The sequence below is a fragment of the Vicia villosa genome, linkage group LG2 (assembly GCF_029867415.1).
Source record: "Vicia villosa cultivar HV-30 ecotype Madison, WI linkage group LG2, Vvil1.0, whole genome shotgun sequence".
Classification (NCBI taxonomy): Eukaryota; Viridiplantae; Streptophyta; class Magnoliopsida; order Fabales; family Fabaceae; genus Vicia; species Vicia villosa.
The window spans coordinates 7,272,283-7,285,459 of record NC_081181.1 but is presented as its reverse complement, the minus strand read 5'-3'; the positions used below and the strand labels follow the sequence as shown (position 1 = coordinate 7,285,459).

The window sequence follows — 13,177 nt, the reverse complement described above, 5'->3', positions numbered from 1 at the left end:
TTCTCTCGCTATGGCCCCGTGCATGCTATTTCAGCCTAGATTCCATTTTGTTAATGATCGGGCAGTCCAAGTGGATTTTTCTTATTTTTTATTTATTTTAAAAATCTAGGTGGGTTATTATTATTTTTTTAAATTTTTTAAATTTTTTTACAAAATATATATTAATTAATAATTTTCTTCTTGTTTTTAAATTAACATATTATTTAAACAAAAATTTATTGTCAAATCTATTGTGCTTTTGATCCATTTTTGTACTACCAACTGATGTGGGACTGGTTGACTATTAAAACAAATTGCTAAAATGCTTTTCCAGTCAGACTACCACTATAGCATGCAAGCTCATATGCAAGGTTGGATATATTTTTTTCTTCAAATGTAAGCATGAATGCATGCATAACAAAAACATGGATGCAAGCTCTATCTATTACGATTTTTTTTTTTTACAGAAAATCAACAACCCCTAACAAACTCATCTCCATCTTCAACCAACTTTAAACCAAATTTCAAAAACATAAAATATATAACTCACCATTTAACATCAAATTATCACCACTATTAACATAACAACAACCAATCACAATATAATATTTTTACATCCCGAAATTTTGATATATAGCCTAGATAATGTCAGGTTGCACACCAACAATTTGTGAACGACGCGATAATGATGCCATATCTTTCCGTTACAACGTCTAAAGGGCCAGTCAACGATCATGGACCTTTACCGATCGTTAATGAAATCCGTTACAAAAGGTTAAATGAGTCTGTTACATTTTTAATGGCCAATAAACACGTCTACACTATAAAATGAGGGGGGTGTTTGAGATACAAAGAGAGGATCCATGAAGAACATAAAAGATAGTACGCAGAAATATTTTGAAAAAAACCTTAAATCATACAATATAATAAAGCAAGAGGAGTATTTTGACAAGTTTGACACTTGGCAAATCCTCAACCCTTCTATCATATTTACATGTTTCTATAAGAGTAAAGTTTTAATTATTATAATTCTAATTTTTTTAAATGAAATAAATATAAATGTACAATGTTTGTTTGTTATAGGACACATGAAATCATATACGCTAGGGCCATTGAAAAAATCATGTATTACGATGACTCTAAATTAGTTCTTTGGGAGAAGCGTAAAATATTTAAAAAGTCACATTGAGAAAAATAAAATTATAGGTATCAATTGGGAATCAAAAAGTAGTTCTTTGAGAGAAGCGTAAAATATTTAAATTCCCTTTATCTTCCTCCTTCAGACATACTATATAACAACTTTCATTTCCTCCTCATTACAAACACCAAAAATCACCAACAAAAATACCATCAAACCTCTGCCAAATTTCTTCCTCAAAGCCCTTAAATCCGTAGCCCTCAACCTTACTACAAAACTCACTCATAACCTCCCGAAAACCGAAACCTATTTGCATCCTCAATATTCCCATTCAAAACCACAGCCGCAACAACTCCACACTCACAGATCAATAACAACACACGCACAAAAGCAGATCAAAGAAGAAGATTCATAGCTCAAGAACAGAAAGTACCATATTTATTTTTCTGTTGCAACTTTTTGCTAATTTTGATTTGTGTTTCCATTTGATTTGAGTTCCATGTAACATGTAATCGTCTATGATAATAATGAAATATGTGTTTGGGGTTCATGAAGATGAAGGTTTATTGATGCTGGTTTATGCTTGATGTTGATTTTGAGAGAGGAAGAGGCGTAAGGTCTCGTGAGCGTTGAACAAAGAGAGTTGAGGTTTTCTCTCAAAACAAACAGAGATTTAGAGATGAACCGGATTATGAGAGAGAATATGTTTTGCTTTTATTTTAATGAATTTTGATAAAAGAAATAATAAATAATGACAATAAATGAAAAAAAATCATTAGTGGGCATGGGGAATTGGCAGCGGCGTCGTTCCGTGTCCCTTGGACTACTTAGGGATGTGTTTAGGGTTATCTCTCTGAAATACTTATTCATATATATTTTTTTAATTTTATATAATAAGAATGAATTAAAGATTTTACAAAGAATATACAAATATATCTCGCTCTCTCATATTTCAATTCCAAAATATTTGTATTTATTTTAAAAATGATAAAAATCTTTTATACTAATATTTTATTATATTATATTTGTTTGGTGTTTTTATAAATCTTACATTAATTAATATTAATATGATTGAGTTGTCTAATTAAATGTTCACAACACATTGTGACAAATTTGACCATCCATTTAAATACATATTTGACTACTATTTTACTTTCTATTTTTTCCCTTGGTTTCAGATTAAATAACAAACCATTTCAATGCATTAACCAAGTCATTGGTTTCCTATAAATGAAAGAAAAAAAGATAGTTGATTGTTCAATAATTTTTTAGTACGTAACATTATTATAAACGATTGAATTTAATTATTTATATTTGAAACTTATTTTTATCAATTAAGAAGGTATTTTAATTTTCATGTAAATTAACAATAATATTAAATTATTCAATTAATTTTGATCAATTATATTAAATATTTTTTATTTTAAATTTTAAATTTAAGGTTTAATCATATTTAATTATAAAATTAAATATATTTTTATTTTTCTAAATATAACTGTTTTATATTTCATCTTTCTAAATATATTTTTTATTTGTAAATTTACTAATTTGGTGTGTCATAATCAATTAGTAAATTCAAAGTTGACTATATATTAAGCGAATATATGATTACTAAAATATGTACCTTATTTTTTATAAAAAACATTTGAAATACATTATTTTTCATCTCCATTTTATTATTTAATGATTAATAAAATAAACTTTTTGTTTCTGATCAAAATTATAATTATTTTTTTTGGTAAAAAAGAGGGCCTAAGCCCAGAAACGGAAGAAGCTAAATAGGAACCAACCGAGGAACGACAATTCCTATCCCATCATCTTCCAACAAACGACTAACAAAACTAGGATCAACCGTGTAATTAACAAAATTGCAGGTTAAAACACATCCTTCGTCGGCCAACGCATCTGCACACTTGTTAGCTTCCCGATAAGAGTGGTTAACTTAAACATCTTCATGAAGAGTAATCAACCGAAGAATTTGCCTTAGCAAATCATAACCGTCAACGTTAGTAGACGCACCTTTCTTAATAACATCCATTACTGCAACAGAGTCCACGTTCAGCTCTACCTTGTTCTAGCCTATATTGAGAGTTTATTCGAGACCTTCAAAACACCCAAAAGTTCTGCTATAAACGCTGAATAATCCCCTGTGTACTTTGCAAAACCTCCTAGCCAGTTGCCATTAGTATCTCTCACCACTCCTCTACATCCTGAAGTCATCCTATCTTTGCTACCACCATCACTGTTTAGTTTGACGTAACTACGTCGGGGCGGTTGCCAACGAATCATAACGATCTCCTTATCTACTTTAACCGTGATCGCACCTTGCTTCTTAGCCACCACATATTCATTCACCGATTTTGCAATGTGTTGCGCTTCATTGAATGGCCAAATAAAGTCTGCTTCATGATCAAAATTATTTTAAGTACATTTATTCTCATCTCTATTTTTATTATTTATTTTATTTATTTTATTTTATTATTTATTTTATTATTTATTTTGTAAAAAAATCGATATAAAAATCATACGTATCTCATATAATCAATTAAATATAATAAAGGGAAATGAGTTCTTTGACAAGTTTTATACATGTCGAATTCTCAACCCTATTACTATTTTTAAGTAATACAAATAATATATTAAATCTTTAAGTAATACAAATATATTTATTAATATTTATTAACAATAAATACTTTATTATTTGAAGAATTTTTTTATGTATGCTACTAATAACAAATACATATTATAATGTTACTATAACTTTATTTATAAATTATAAGTAGTTCTAAACTATTTTTTTTTACTTAAAGAAATTTTAACATGTGCCTCGCACGTGTATACATTTAAGTCATTATTTCTCGTGCCTTTAAAATATTATTGATTTTGTTTGTAAAATATTCTTTTAAATTGTTTTATTTAAGTCAATATTATATATGATTTTATAATGAAATATTTGAGAATATGTTAAATTTTAGAAGTAATGATAGAAAGGAAAGACTCTTTTTAATTTAAAATTTTTTTCAATTGATTTCGTTTGAAAAATTGAGGATATATTGAATGTTTAAATTAATAAGACAAATCAAAATAATTGTTAGTGATATATCAATTATATTGAATTTTAAAAAGAATTTGAATTGTAAATAACACCTGACAATAAATAGTGAAAAATTTGTTTTCATTTATAGTTTTTAGGATGTGAAATATTTTATTTACTTAAATTATTTTATAAATTTGTAATTATAATTTTATTTGTAAATTATAATTAGTTCTAAAATATTTTATTTACTTAAATAAATTTGAACTCGTATCTTGCACAAGTATACATATTAGTAACTCAATAATGACGGTCACTCCTTGTTTCCCCTTAAAAACTTTTGTAATCTCTTCTTACCAGAGATAATATTTTTTGTAAGAATAGATTTATATTATAATAATTTTCAATTAAGTTTAATTGTTACGCATTGTTTGACATTAGAAGCAGTAGCAGCTCTGATCAGATGATTCATTGTGGGATTTATGATTTGGCAGGCAGTTTCAAACATTTGTTAACTGCAATTTATGCTTCTAACAAGTTGGATAGAAGGAGACAATTATGGAAAGATATAGATAAAATTAGTTCTAATCAGTAGGGGCCTTGGTATCTTATTATGGGAGATTTTAATAATGTGTTAAGTACTACTGATAGGATTGGAGGTAAAGATGTGCAGGAAGGAGAATACATTGATTTGAGTAACATGATGTTTCAATGTGGGCTGTCTGAGTTGGATAGGAAAGGAGATAGATATACACGATGCAACAAACATGTAACCGACACTATTTACTACTGTATAGATAGGGCTATTGCTAATAGAGATTGGTTCCAACAGAATTTGAATTGGGAGCTTCATGTGTTAGATCCTGGCATCTCTGATCATGCCGTGCTTTGTCTTAAAAATGGGGAGCATCGAAGAAGAAGGAAGGGAATATTCAAGTTTCTTAATAAGGTGACTGAAGTTGATGGATATAATGAGCAAGTGCAAAGAAGCTGGAATAGAGGGGTTAGAGATAATCATTAAAATATTATGTGGAATAAATTGAGGAGATTGCAGCCTATCCTCAGGAATATGAGCAGACCCTTTAGTGGTATTAAGGAACAGATTGACAAGGCTAGAGGAGAGTTGGAAGAGGTTCAAAAATACATTGTAAATGACAAAAAGAATGAGTACTTGACAAGGGAGGAGAAGCATAAGACCGAAAGGCTTCTTGAACTGCTAACAACAGAGGAGCAGATTATGAGACAAAGAGCAAAAGTGAATTGGATTAGACTTGATGATGGCAACAATGCTTATTTTCATGCATCTCTAAAGAGTAAACAAAGTAATATGAGGATTCATAAGCTATGCAAGGAAGATGGGACTGTAATCACAAGGCATGAGGATATCACAAAGGAGGTACTTCAATTATATGGGAAGCTCACGGAGACTGCTTAGAGAGGGTTGGAGGCAGTGGACATCAAGGTGTTGAGAAAAGGTAAGTAGTTGTCTAATAACCAAAAGATTGATTTGATCAAGGATGTCACTGAGGCTGAAATTGAGAAAGCTTTAAAAAGCATTGGTGATCTAAAGCTCCTGGAGTGGATGGTTACAACTCAAAGTTTTTTAAAACTTCTTGGAACATTGTAAAGGAAGATGTCATTCAAGTGGTGAAGGAATTCTTTGAGAAGGGTGTGTTGGATATGAATTGGAATCAAACTCTTATATCTTTGATTCCTAAACATGCTGCTGCTAAGAGTATCCAAGAATATCGCCCTATAGCTTGTTGCACTTCAGTGTACAAGATTATAGCAAAGGTGATGGCTGAGAGAATGAGTGGAATTCTTCCTAGTATTATCAGTAGGAACCAGACAGCCTTTGTCCCAGGGCAGGATATACATGTTCACATTCTGTTGGCTTATGAATTGGTCAAGGGGTATAGCAGAAAAGGAGGTATGCCAAGATGTATGCTGCAAATGGATGTACAAAAGGCTTATGACTATGTGGATTGGCAAGCTTTGAAGAAAATCATGGCTGAAGTTGGATTTCCTAGAAGATTTATTGAGTGGACTATGCTAGTTGTAACTACTGTGAGCTATCAATTCAGCATAAATGGGACTATCTATAGTAGTATGAAAGCAGAAAAAGGATTGAGGCAAGGTGATCCCATATCACCTCTCCTTTTTGTAGTGGTGATGGAATACTTACACAAGAAATTAGATGAGCTGCAGCTGAACCCTAATTTCAATTTTCATAGCAAGTGTGAGAAAGTAGGGTTGATTGACATGAGTTTTACTGATGATATCCTCTTGTTCTCTAGAGGAGATGAAATCTCTATGCAGCTTTTAATGGGGAAGTTTCAAGAGTTCTCCAAGTTAACTGGGTTGGTGGTAAATCCTGCCAAGTGTAAGCTTTTTTGTGGTGGCATGGATTGGGAGCAGGAGAGAAGCATGACTGACAGGGTTTGATATAGGTAGATTGCCTGTATAGTATCTTGGCATTCCTTTGGAGAGTAAAAGGCTGTCTAGTAAGTATTGTGTCCAACTGGTTGAGAAAATTGGAAAAAGGATTAGGCACAAGTCAACTCAGATGTTGAGTTACTCTAGAAGGGTTCAATTGATTAACAATGTGATTTTTAGCACCGCTGACTACTGGCTGCAGTGTATTCTTCTACCTAAAGGAATCACTAAAAGGCTGGAGAGTATGTGCAGGAATTTCTTGTGGTCAGGAAAGGAGGAGAAATCTAGAAGAGCTCTTATTGCATGGAGCAAGATATGTGAGCCAAAGAAACAAGGAGGTCTAAATGTGGTTGACTTAGAGAGATGGAATAAGGCATGCCTTAGCAAGCTTTTGTGGGACCTGTGTAGGAAAAGTGACATCCTGTGGGTGTGTTGGGTGCACACCTATTACATGAAGAAATAGCAGGTCATGGATGTGAAAATTCGTCCCACCTGCTTGTGGATGCTAAAAGCTATTCTCAAGCAAAGAGAAGCTGTTGTGGATATGCAGGGTTGGAAGGACATGATGACTGCTGGGAAATTCTGCAAAAAGAAGATTTACAATGGTTTGCTAAGTAGCACACAACTTGTGACCTGGAGAAAATTGTTATACGATAATGAAGCTAGGCCCAGAGCACTGTTTATAATGTGGATAGCTTATCATGATCGCTTAGCAACTAAAGACAAACTTTTGAAGTTTGGTATCTTGGATAATGCAAACTGTGTGTTGTGTGTAGGTGCTGAAGACTTAAATCATTTGTTTTTTGACTGCCGAATAAATTGTGACATATGGAAGGAGGTGTTAAGTTGGATGCAGGTGAATCATATGCCAAAAAGGTGGGACCAAGAGCTGGATTGGATGGTGCACAAGAGTAAATGCAAGAGCTGGAAGACAAAGCTGATAAAGACTGCTTTTGCCGAAACTATATATGCTTGTTGGATGTATAGGAACGAGATTGTATATAGTGCAAATGATAATAATAAGAATATACATAGAAAAATACCTAATGAGGTTATAGATAATATAGTGCATAGAATGTGGAGAAAATCAAACCTTAGAGGAAGGATTGCTCCTTTCCTTCTATGAGTTGGGTGTAGGATTGTGTTTTAGTCTTTTTTGCTTGACCCTATGAATCGCTTGTGTTTTTAACTGTTTTTTAGAATTATATGTATAATTTTTTATTCTTCCAAAAAAAATTATTACGCATTGTGAGTGTAAAACTTTTTATACTATCAATATATCATAACCATTCATTATATTTTTGAATTAACGGGTTGGGATTATCTAACAGTGGTCCAAAATTTTCCGTGTATTCCAATTAAATTCTCTCAATTAGTTATTAGTTATAATAATAAAATAAAATTCGATAACAAAATAAATATCTCGAAAGTGGAAAGTTATTTAGAGTGATTTGATGAGCAAGGGGATCTTGTTGCCTGCCTGCCTGCCTGCCTCGTTTCTTCTTTACCTTCTTTTTCAATCTTCCCATTCATTCACTTCGTCTTGTTTCTCTCAACCATCAAACCCTAACCCTATCTATCCATCGATTCAACTTCTCTCAATCCGACTCATGATTCACCACTTCTCGCTCTTTTTCTAAACCGCATGGTGATCGATTGCATGGGTTTACAGCATGCCTCAGCTTCGTAGCGGAGTGCGACGTGCTCGTGCAGCGCCGGTAACCGAAAAGGAATCCGAACCACCACCTAAGCCGGCGCCGAGGGGGAGGGGTAGACCCAGAACTAGATTGGCCGCCAAGAAATCTGAGCCGCCGTTGACGACACCGTTATTGATCCCTGAAAGTTTGAAGAAGGCGGTGGTTGAGGAGGAAGGTGTGGGTGTCATGGGTGATGAAAGAGTTGGTGTCAGTGCTAATAAGGATAAGGGTGTTGCTGCTGTTCCAGAAGAAGATGCCAACTCTCCACCTCTTCCAGAAAGGGTTTGTGCCGATTTTGTTACTTTCTGTATTGGTGGCTGTGTGTCTTGATTTTGATACTTTGTTTAACTTAATTATGAGTTTTGAATTTCGATTTTTAAGGTTCAAGTAGGAGGATCGCCTCTCTATAAGGTAGAAAGGAAACTTGGTAAAGGTGGATTTGGCCAGGTTTTTGTTGGCCGTCGCGAGCGTGCTAATGCTCCTGGAGCTGTGGAGGTTAGTTTCTGTTTTCACATATGGGTTGTTTGCTTATGATTTGAGGTTGATATGACATATTGAGTTGATTTCTTTTTTTTTTTTATGTCATTTCTCAGGTGGCTCTGAAATTTGAACATAGAAACAGTAAAGGTTGCAGCTATGGCCCTCCTTACGAATGGCAAGTATACAAGTAGGTACCCTCTTTTTACATTATTTCGTATATTTGTTTGGTTTTAGCTTATGTATTGTGAAAGAGAGCCTTGCCACAACTATTCTAGTTGTTGTCATCTGATTAAGAGATCATGGGCGTGTATTCAGTCTTTTTGCTTATGCAAGATAACGTTATACATCTAACACAATAGACCTACGATGTGTCCAACCCTACTATAGACTCTGCCGTGGTGAAAGCTTTATAGCATTGGGGTTGTGTTTCTTTTTTAATCGTGTTTTGTGATTAAGTCGTTGTAGTTAAAGTTTGATTTTTATGTTCTGTCAAAAGCACACTTGGTGGTAGTCATGGAATACCTAAAGTACACTATAAAGGAAGACAAGGAGAATATTATGTGATGGTATGATCTAATCCACACAACAAACACTGTGCTATGTTATCGCATACTTAAGAATTCAACCGTTTTCTCTATATGCAGGTCATGGACATTCTTGGTCCAAGTTTGTGGGATGTATGGAATACCTCAGGCCAGTCGTAAGTATAAGCTTAACTGTATCTTGGCTTCCTGATTGTAGCTCTTAATTTGTTTATAGGGTTGCTATTTGTATTAAATCAAGGACATTTGTATATTGATTTTATTTGCTTTTAGGCTTTCTTTTTTTAAGTTTCACATTGAAGCAAGTTGACTGTTTTTAACATTGTTTTCTTTTAAGGACATGGATAAGTGAATATATAAAAAAATTAACGCGTAAGAGGCAAATAGTTTACATGTTGGTTTTATTATATACGTTTTAGCATAGTTCTTCAGTTTCTAAACATCCTAATTAACATTTTTAATATCAAGAATTACTTCTGTGAAGATCTGTTGTAGTTTGGCTCAATGTATGCTTTAATTGGTTTTGAACGTATATACTTTTTTGCTCTCGATGTAGTATTTGTGCAGTGCAGTCAGCTTCAACCTCTCTCTTTATTCCTGTTAATTGTTTTTTTTGGGTGCTTTTATAATCATTTTCTCATTCCTTTCTACCCCTCGTGGATACTCCGAATGATTATGTTTGAATTGTTTCGGTGACTAATTTTCTTGTTTGTTCTTTGACTTATTGTTTTTGCTTTTTTATCAAATAATATTTAGGATGTCTCCTGAGATGGTCTCATGTATAGCTGTTGAGTCATTATCAATACTTGAGAAGTTGCACGCAAAAGGGTAAGTTACTGGTCAACCATTTTTGTTGATAATACATCTTTTTCCCGATACATTCTTCCTACTTAGCAAATTTTAGAATGTTTTACAGTTGATTTACTTTTTACTTATCTTGATTCTAAACTATAAACATACTTTTTTTGTTCCTTTTGTTTTTATAGTTATGTACACGGAGATGTAAAACCAGAGAACTTTTTACTAGGTCAGCCCAACACAGCACAGGAGAAGAAATTGTTTCTTGTTGACCTTGGTTTAGGTTAGTGGATGCAATTTAATGATAAATGTGTATTTTAGTTATCAATCTTATAATATACCTATGTAAATTTTATTCATATGCAAATAATCACAGCAACAAAATGGAAAGATTCGTCGAGTGGAAAGCATACTGAATATGATCAACGCCCCGACATGTTTAGGTCTTCTTTATTTCACCTCTTCTTTCTTACCTCATTGCATTTTTACTCCTTTACATGGTTATCTATATGTTCTTAACCCTTGTATTTTTATGTAGAGGGACTGTTCGATACGCAAGTGTTCATGCTCATCTAGGAAGAACTGCCAGTAGAAGGGATGATCTTGAATCACTTGCATACACACTAATCTTCCTTCATAGGGGCCGATTGCCATGGCAAGGTTTCCAGGTACATACACTTGTATATACACTAGTACTATCCCGTGCGAGTTGTATTCCTTTACCCATTATGTTTCAATTGTTACCTTGTTTATTAGGGTGATGGTAAATCCTTCCTCGTTTGCAAAAAGAAAATGGGAACATCTGCTGAGATGTTGTGCTGCTTTTGCCCTGCTCCTTTTAAACTATTTCTCGAGACTGTGGTGAACATGAAGTTTGATGAAGAACCCAACTATTCCAAGCTAATATCCTTGTTTGATGGTATACTCGGACCTAATCCCGCATTACGACCAATTAATACCGAAGGCGCGCAAAAGGTAGTCACCAAGTGCATGTGAACTCAAGTTTCTGGCTTATTTTCTTTCCCTTTTCTGGTTTTCGGTTGTATTCATCAAGTGTTTATGTCTACTTGAAACCTAATTTGGTAGGTTGGGCAAAAGCGGGGTAGATTAACTGCTGATGCAGATGACGAACAGCCCAAAAAGAAGGTTCGTTCAGGGATTCCTGCTTCCCAATGGATTTCAGTTTACAATGCTAGACAACCAATGAAACAAAGGTAAACCACTGCACTCATTCTTTCTTGCTTCTTCAATCCAGTAATCAAATATGTAAAGAATGAGTGTACATGAGTATGATATTATCTTTCTGAGTTACTTGTGACCTTTAAATCGTCTTGCTTTGTAGGTATCATTACAATGTGGCTGATGGAAGATTAGCACAGCATATTGAGAGGGGGATTGCAGATGACCTTCTTATCAGTTGTGTATCATGTTGTTCCAATCTATGGGCACTTATCATGGATGCTGGAACTAATTATACCGGACAAGTTTACAAGTTATCACCGTTGTTTCTACACAAGGTGGAATATGCTGTGCATGCCTTGCTCTTTTTATAAGTATAATTTGATGCGATTAATCTTATCTATATAACATTTTTTCTTTGCAGGAATGGATCTTAGAACAATGGGATAAGAACTTCTACATTACTTCTATTGCAGGGGCCAATAATGGAAGCTCTGTTGTGGTGATGTCTAAAGGTTTGATTACTTACGATGTTACTTTTTGCCACTGTGATTTGGTTTTGTTACTTTTCCTGGTTAGTGTATGTTGTTATCCAACAGTTTGGAGAAGTTCTTCAGGATTTGTTATCCTTTTCTCATAAAACTATTCTTGGTTTTGGGGATGAATAGTTTAACATCACCAACAACTAAGCCTTATCCCACTAGGTGGAGAGTTGGCTACATAGATCAAAGGATGCCATAATGCGCTATCATAAATCATATCTCTAGCCAAACCATTGGTCTCTAAGTCTTCTCTCATAGTTCCTCAAAGTTTTTCTTGTTTTTTTCTGCCTCTTGTGCACAGCTTCCTTTCTATTCACGGCGTCCACTGTCCTTGGCTTTTTTTGATTTTTAATCTGAGTTTCTATTACTGTTTTGAAATAAATTTCTGAATAAATTTCTGTGTAATGATTCAAAGTTGTTTACTCTGATTTTGTTGTGGTTTTGATCTAATTTCTGCAGGTACGAGGTATACTCAACAATCGTACAAAGTAAGCGAATCTTTCCCCTACAAGTGGATAAACAAGAAGTGGAAAGAAGGTTTTCATGTCACCTCAATGGGTACTGCTGGAAACCGCTGGGGTATTGTTATGTCTCGCAATGCTGGATTCAGTGAACAGGTTTGCCGTTGATTTGTATTCTATTTTCTGGCGCTGTTACTGCTATTTATGCCATTACTAACCTTTTCAATGTAGGTGGTGGAACTGGATTTCCTCTATCCAAGTGAAGGAATCCATAAACGTTGGGATAATGGTTTTAGGATTACAGCAACTGCGGCCACATTGGATCAATCTGCGCTTATATTAAGTATCCCGAGGAACAGGCCCGGTGATGAAACTCAGGAAACTCTGCGCACATCTCAATTTCCCAGTGCTCATGTAAAGGTAGGGCAAGTTGAATGACTCTCTAATTTCTTGAAGTTAATATAAAACTGGTCCCCTCATTATAAGTTGTTCTTATGTTCAGGAAAAATGGGCAAAAAACCTTTATCTTGCCCATTTGTGCTATGGGCGCACAGTATGCTGATTGATCTCCATTACCATCGGAATTTGATTGACAAAAGAATTATGGATTGTCTGCTGCCCTATCACATATAACATCTTTTTGAAGACATTATTTGTGCCAGCAGAGAACCATATTTGTTCTCTGTTGTATAGTTTATTTTTACACTGTTCTCTACCCTTCTAATGTATGATTTACTTTTGCTGTGAAATTTGGCAGGGTAATGTATGTTTTATTAGGTATTATATATGTTCATCAATTGATCTTGTGTATACTGATTTTATCTGTTATTTTCTGTATACAAGACAAAACATTGTTGTTCTCTTTACATAAAGAAAACTGTTCTCTAAAAA

At 33.9% G+C, this 13,177-nt stretch overlaps 2 protein-coding genes across 2 annotated transcripts; both read left to right on the top strand.

Moving 5' to 3' along the window:
• Nucleotides 1-7,056: 7,056 nt before the first annotated feature.
• LOC131648512 (uncharacterized) lies at nt 7,057-7,713 on the top strand. The gene has a single exon (XM_058918264.1). The coding sequence runs from the start codon at nt 7,057-7,059 to the stop codon at nt 7,711-7,713; it is 657 nt and encodes a 218-aa protein (XP_058774247.1).
• Nucleotides 7,714-8,034: 321 nt separating this feature from the next.
• On the top strand, nt 8,035-13,177 carry LOC131648992 (casein kinase 1-like protein HD16). The gene is made up of 16 exons (XM_058918737.1): nt 8,035-8,566; nt 8,666-8,779; nt 8,878-8,951; nt 9,261-9,330; nt 9,409-9,464; nt 10,063-10,134; nt 10,293-10,387; nt 10,481-10,547; nt 10,643-10,772; nt 10,861-11,079; nt 11,191-11,318; nt 11,447-11,621; nt 11,708-11,798; nt 12,285-12,442; nt 12,518-12,706; nt 12,789-13,177. Exons 1-16 carry the CDS (start codon nt 8,261-8,263, stop codon nt 12,846-12,848), a joined length of 2,004 nt encoding a protein of 667 aa, XP_058774720.1. The 5' UTR covers nt 8,035-8,260; the 3' UTR covers nt 12,849-13,177.

Bases quoted from the DNA above. Each gene is read 5' to 3' on its own strand.
- LOC131648512 (XM_058918264.1), top strand. From the start codon at position 7,057: ATGGATGTGAAAATTCGTCCCACCTGCTTGTGGATGCTAAAAGCTATT.
- LOC131648992 (XM_058918737.1), top strand. From the start codon at position 8,261: ATGCCTCAGCTTCGTAGCGGAGTGCGACGTGCTCGTGCAGCGCCGGTA. The intron at 8,567-8,665 runs GTTTGTGCCGAT...TCGATTTTTAAG, and splicing joins CTCCACCTCTTCCAGAAAGG to GTTCAAGTAGGAGGATCGCC. The intron at 10,388-10,480 runs GTTAGTGGATGC...AAATAATCACAG, and splicing joins TCTTGTTGACCTTGGTTTAG to CAACAAAATGGAAAGATTCG.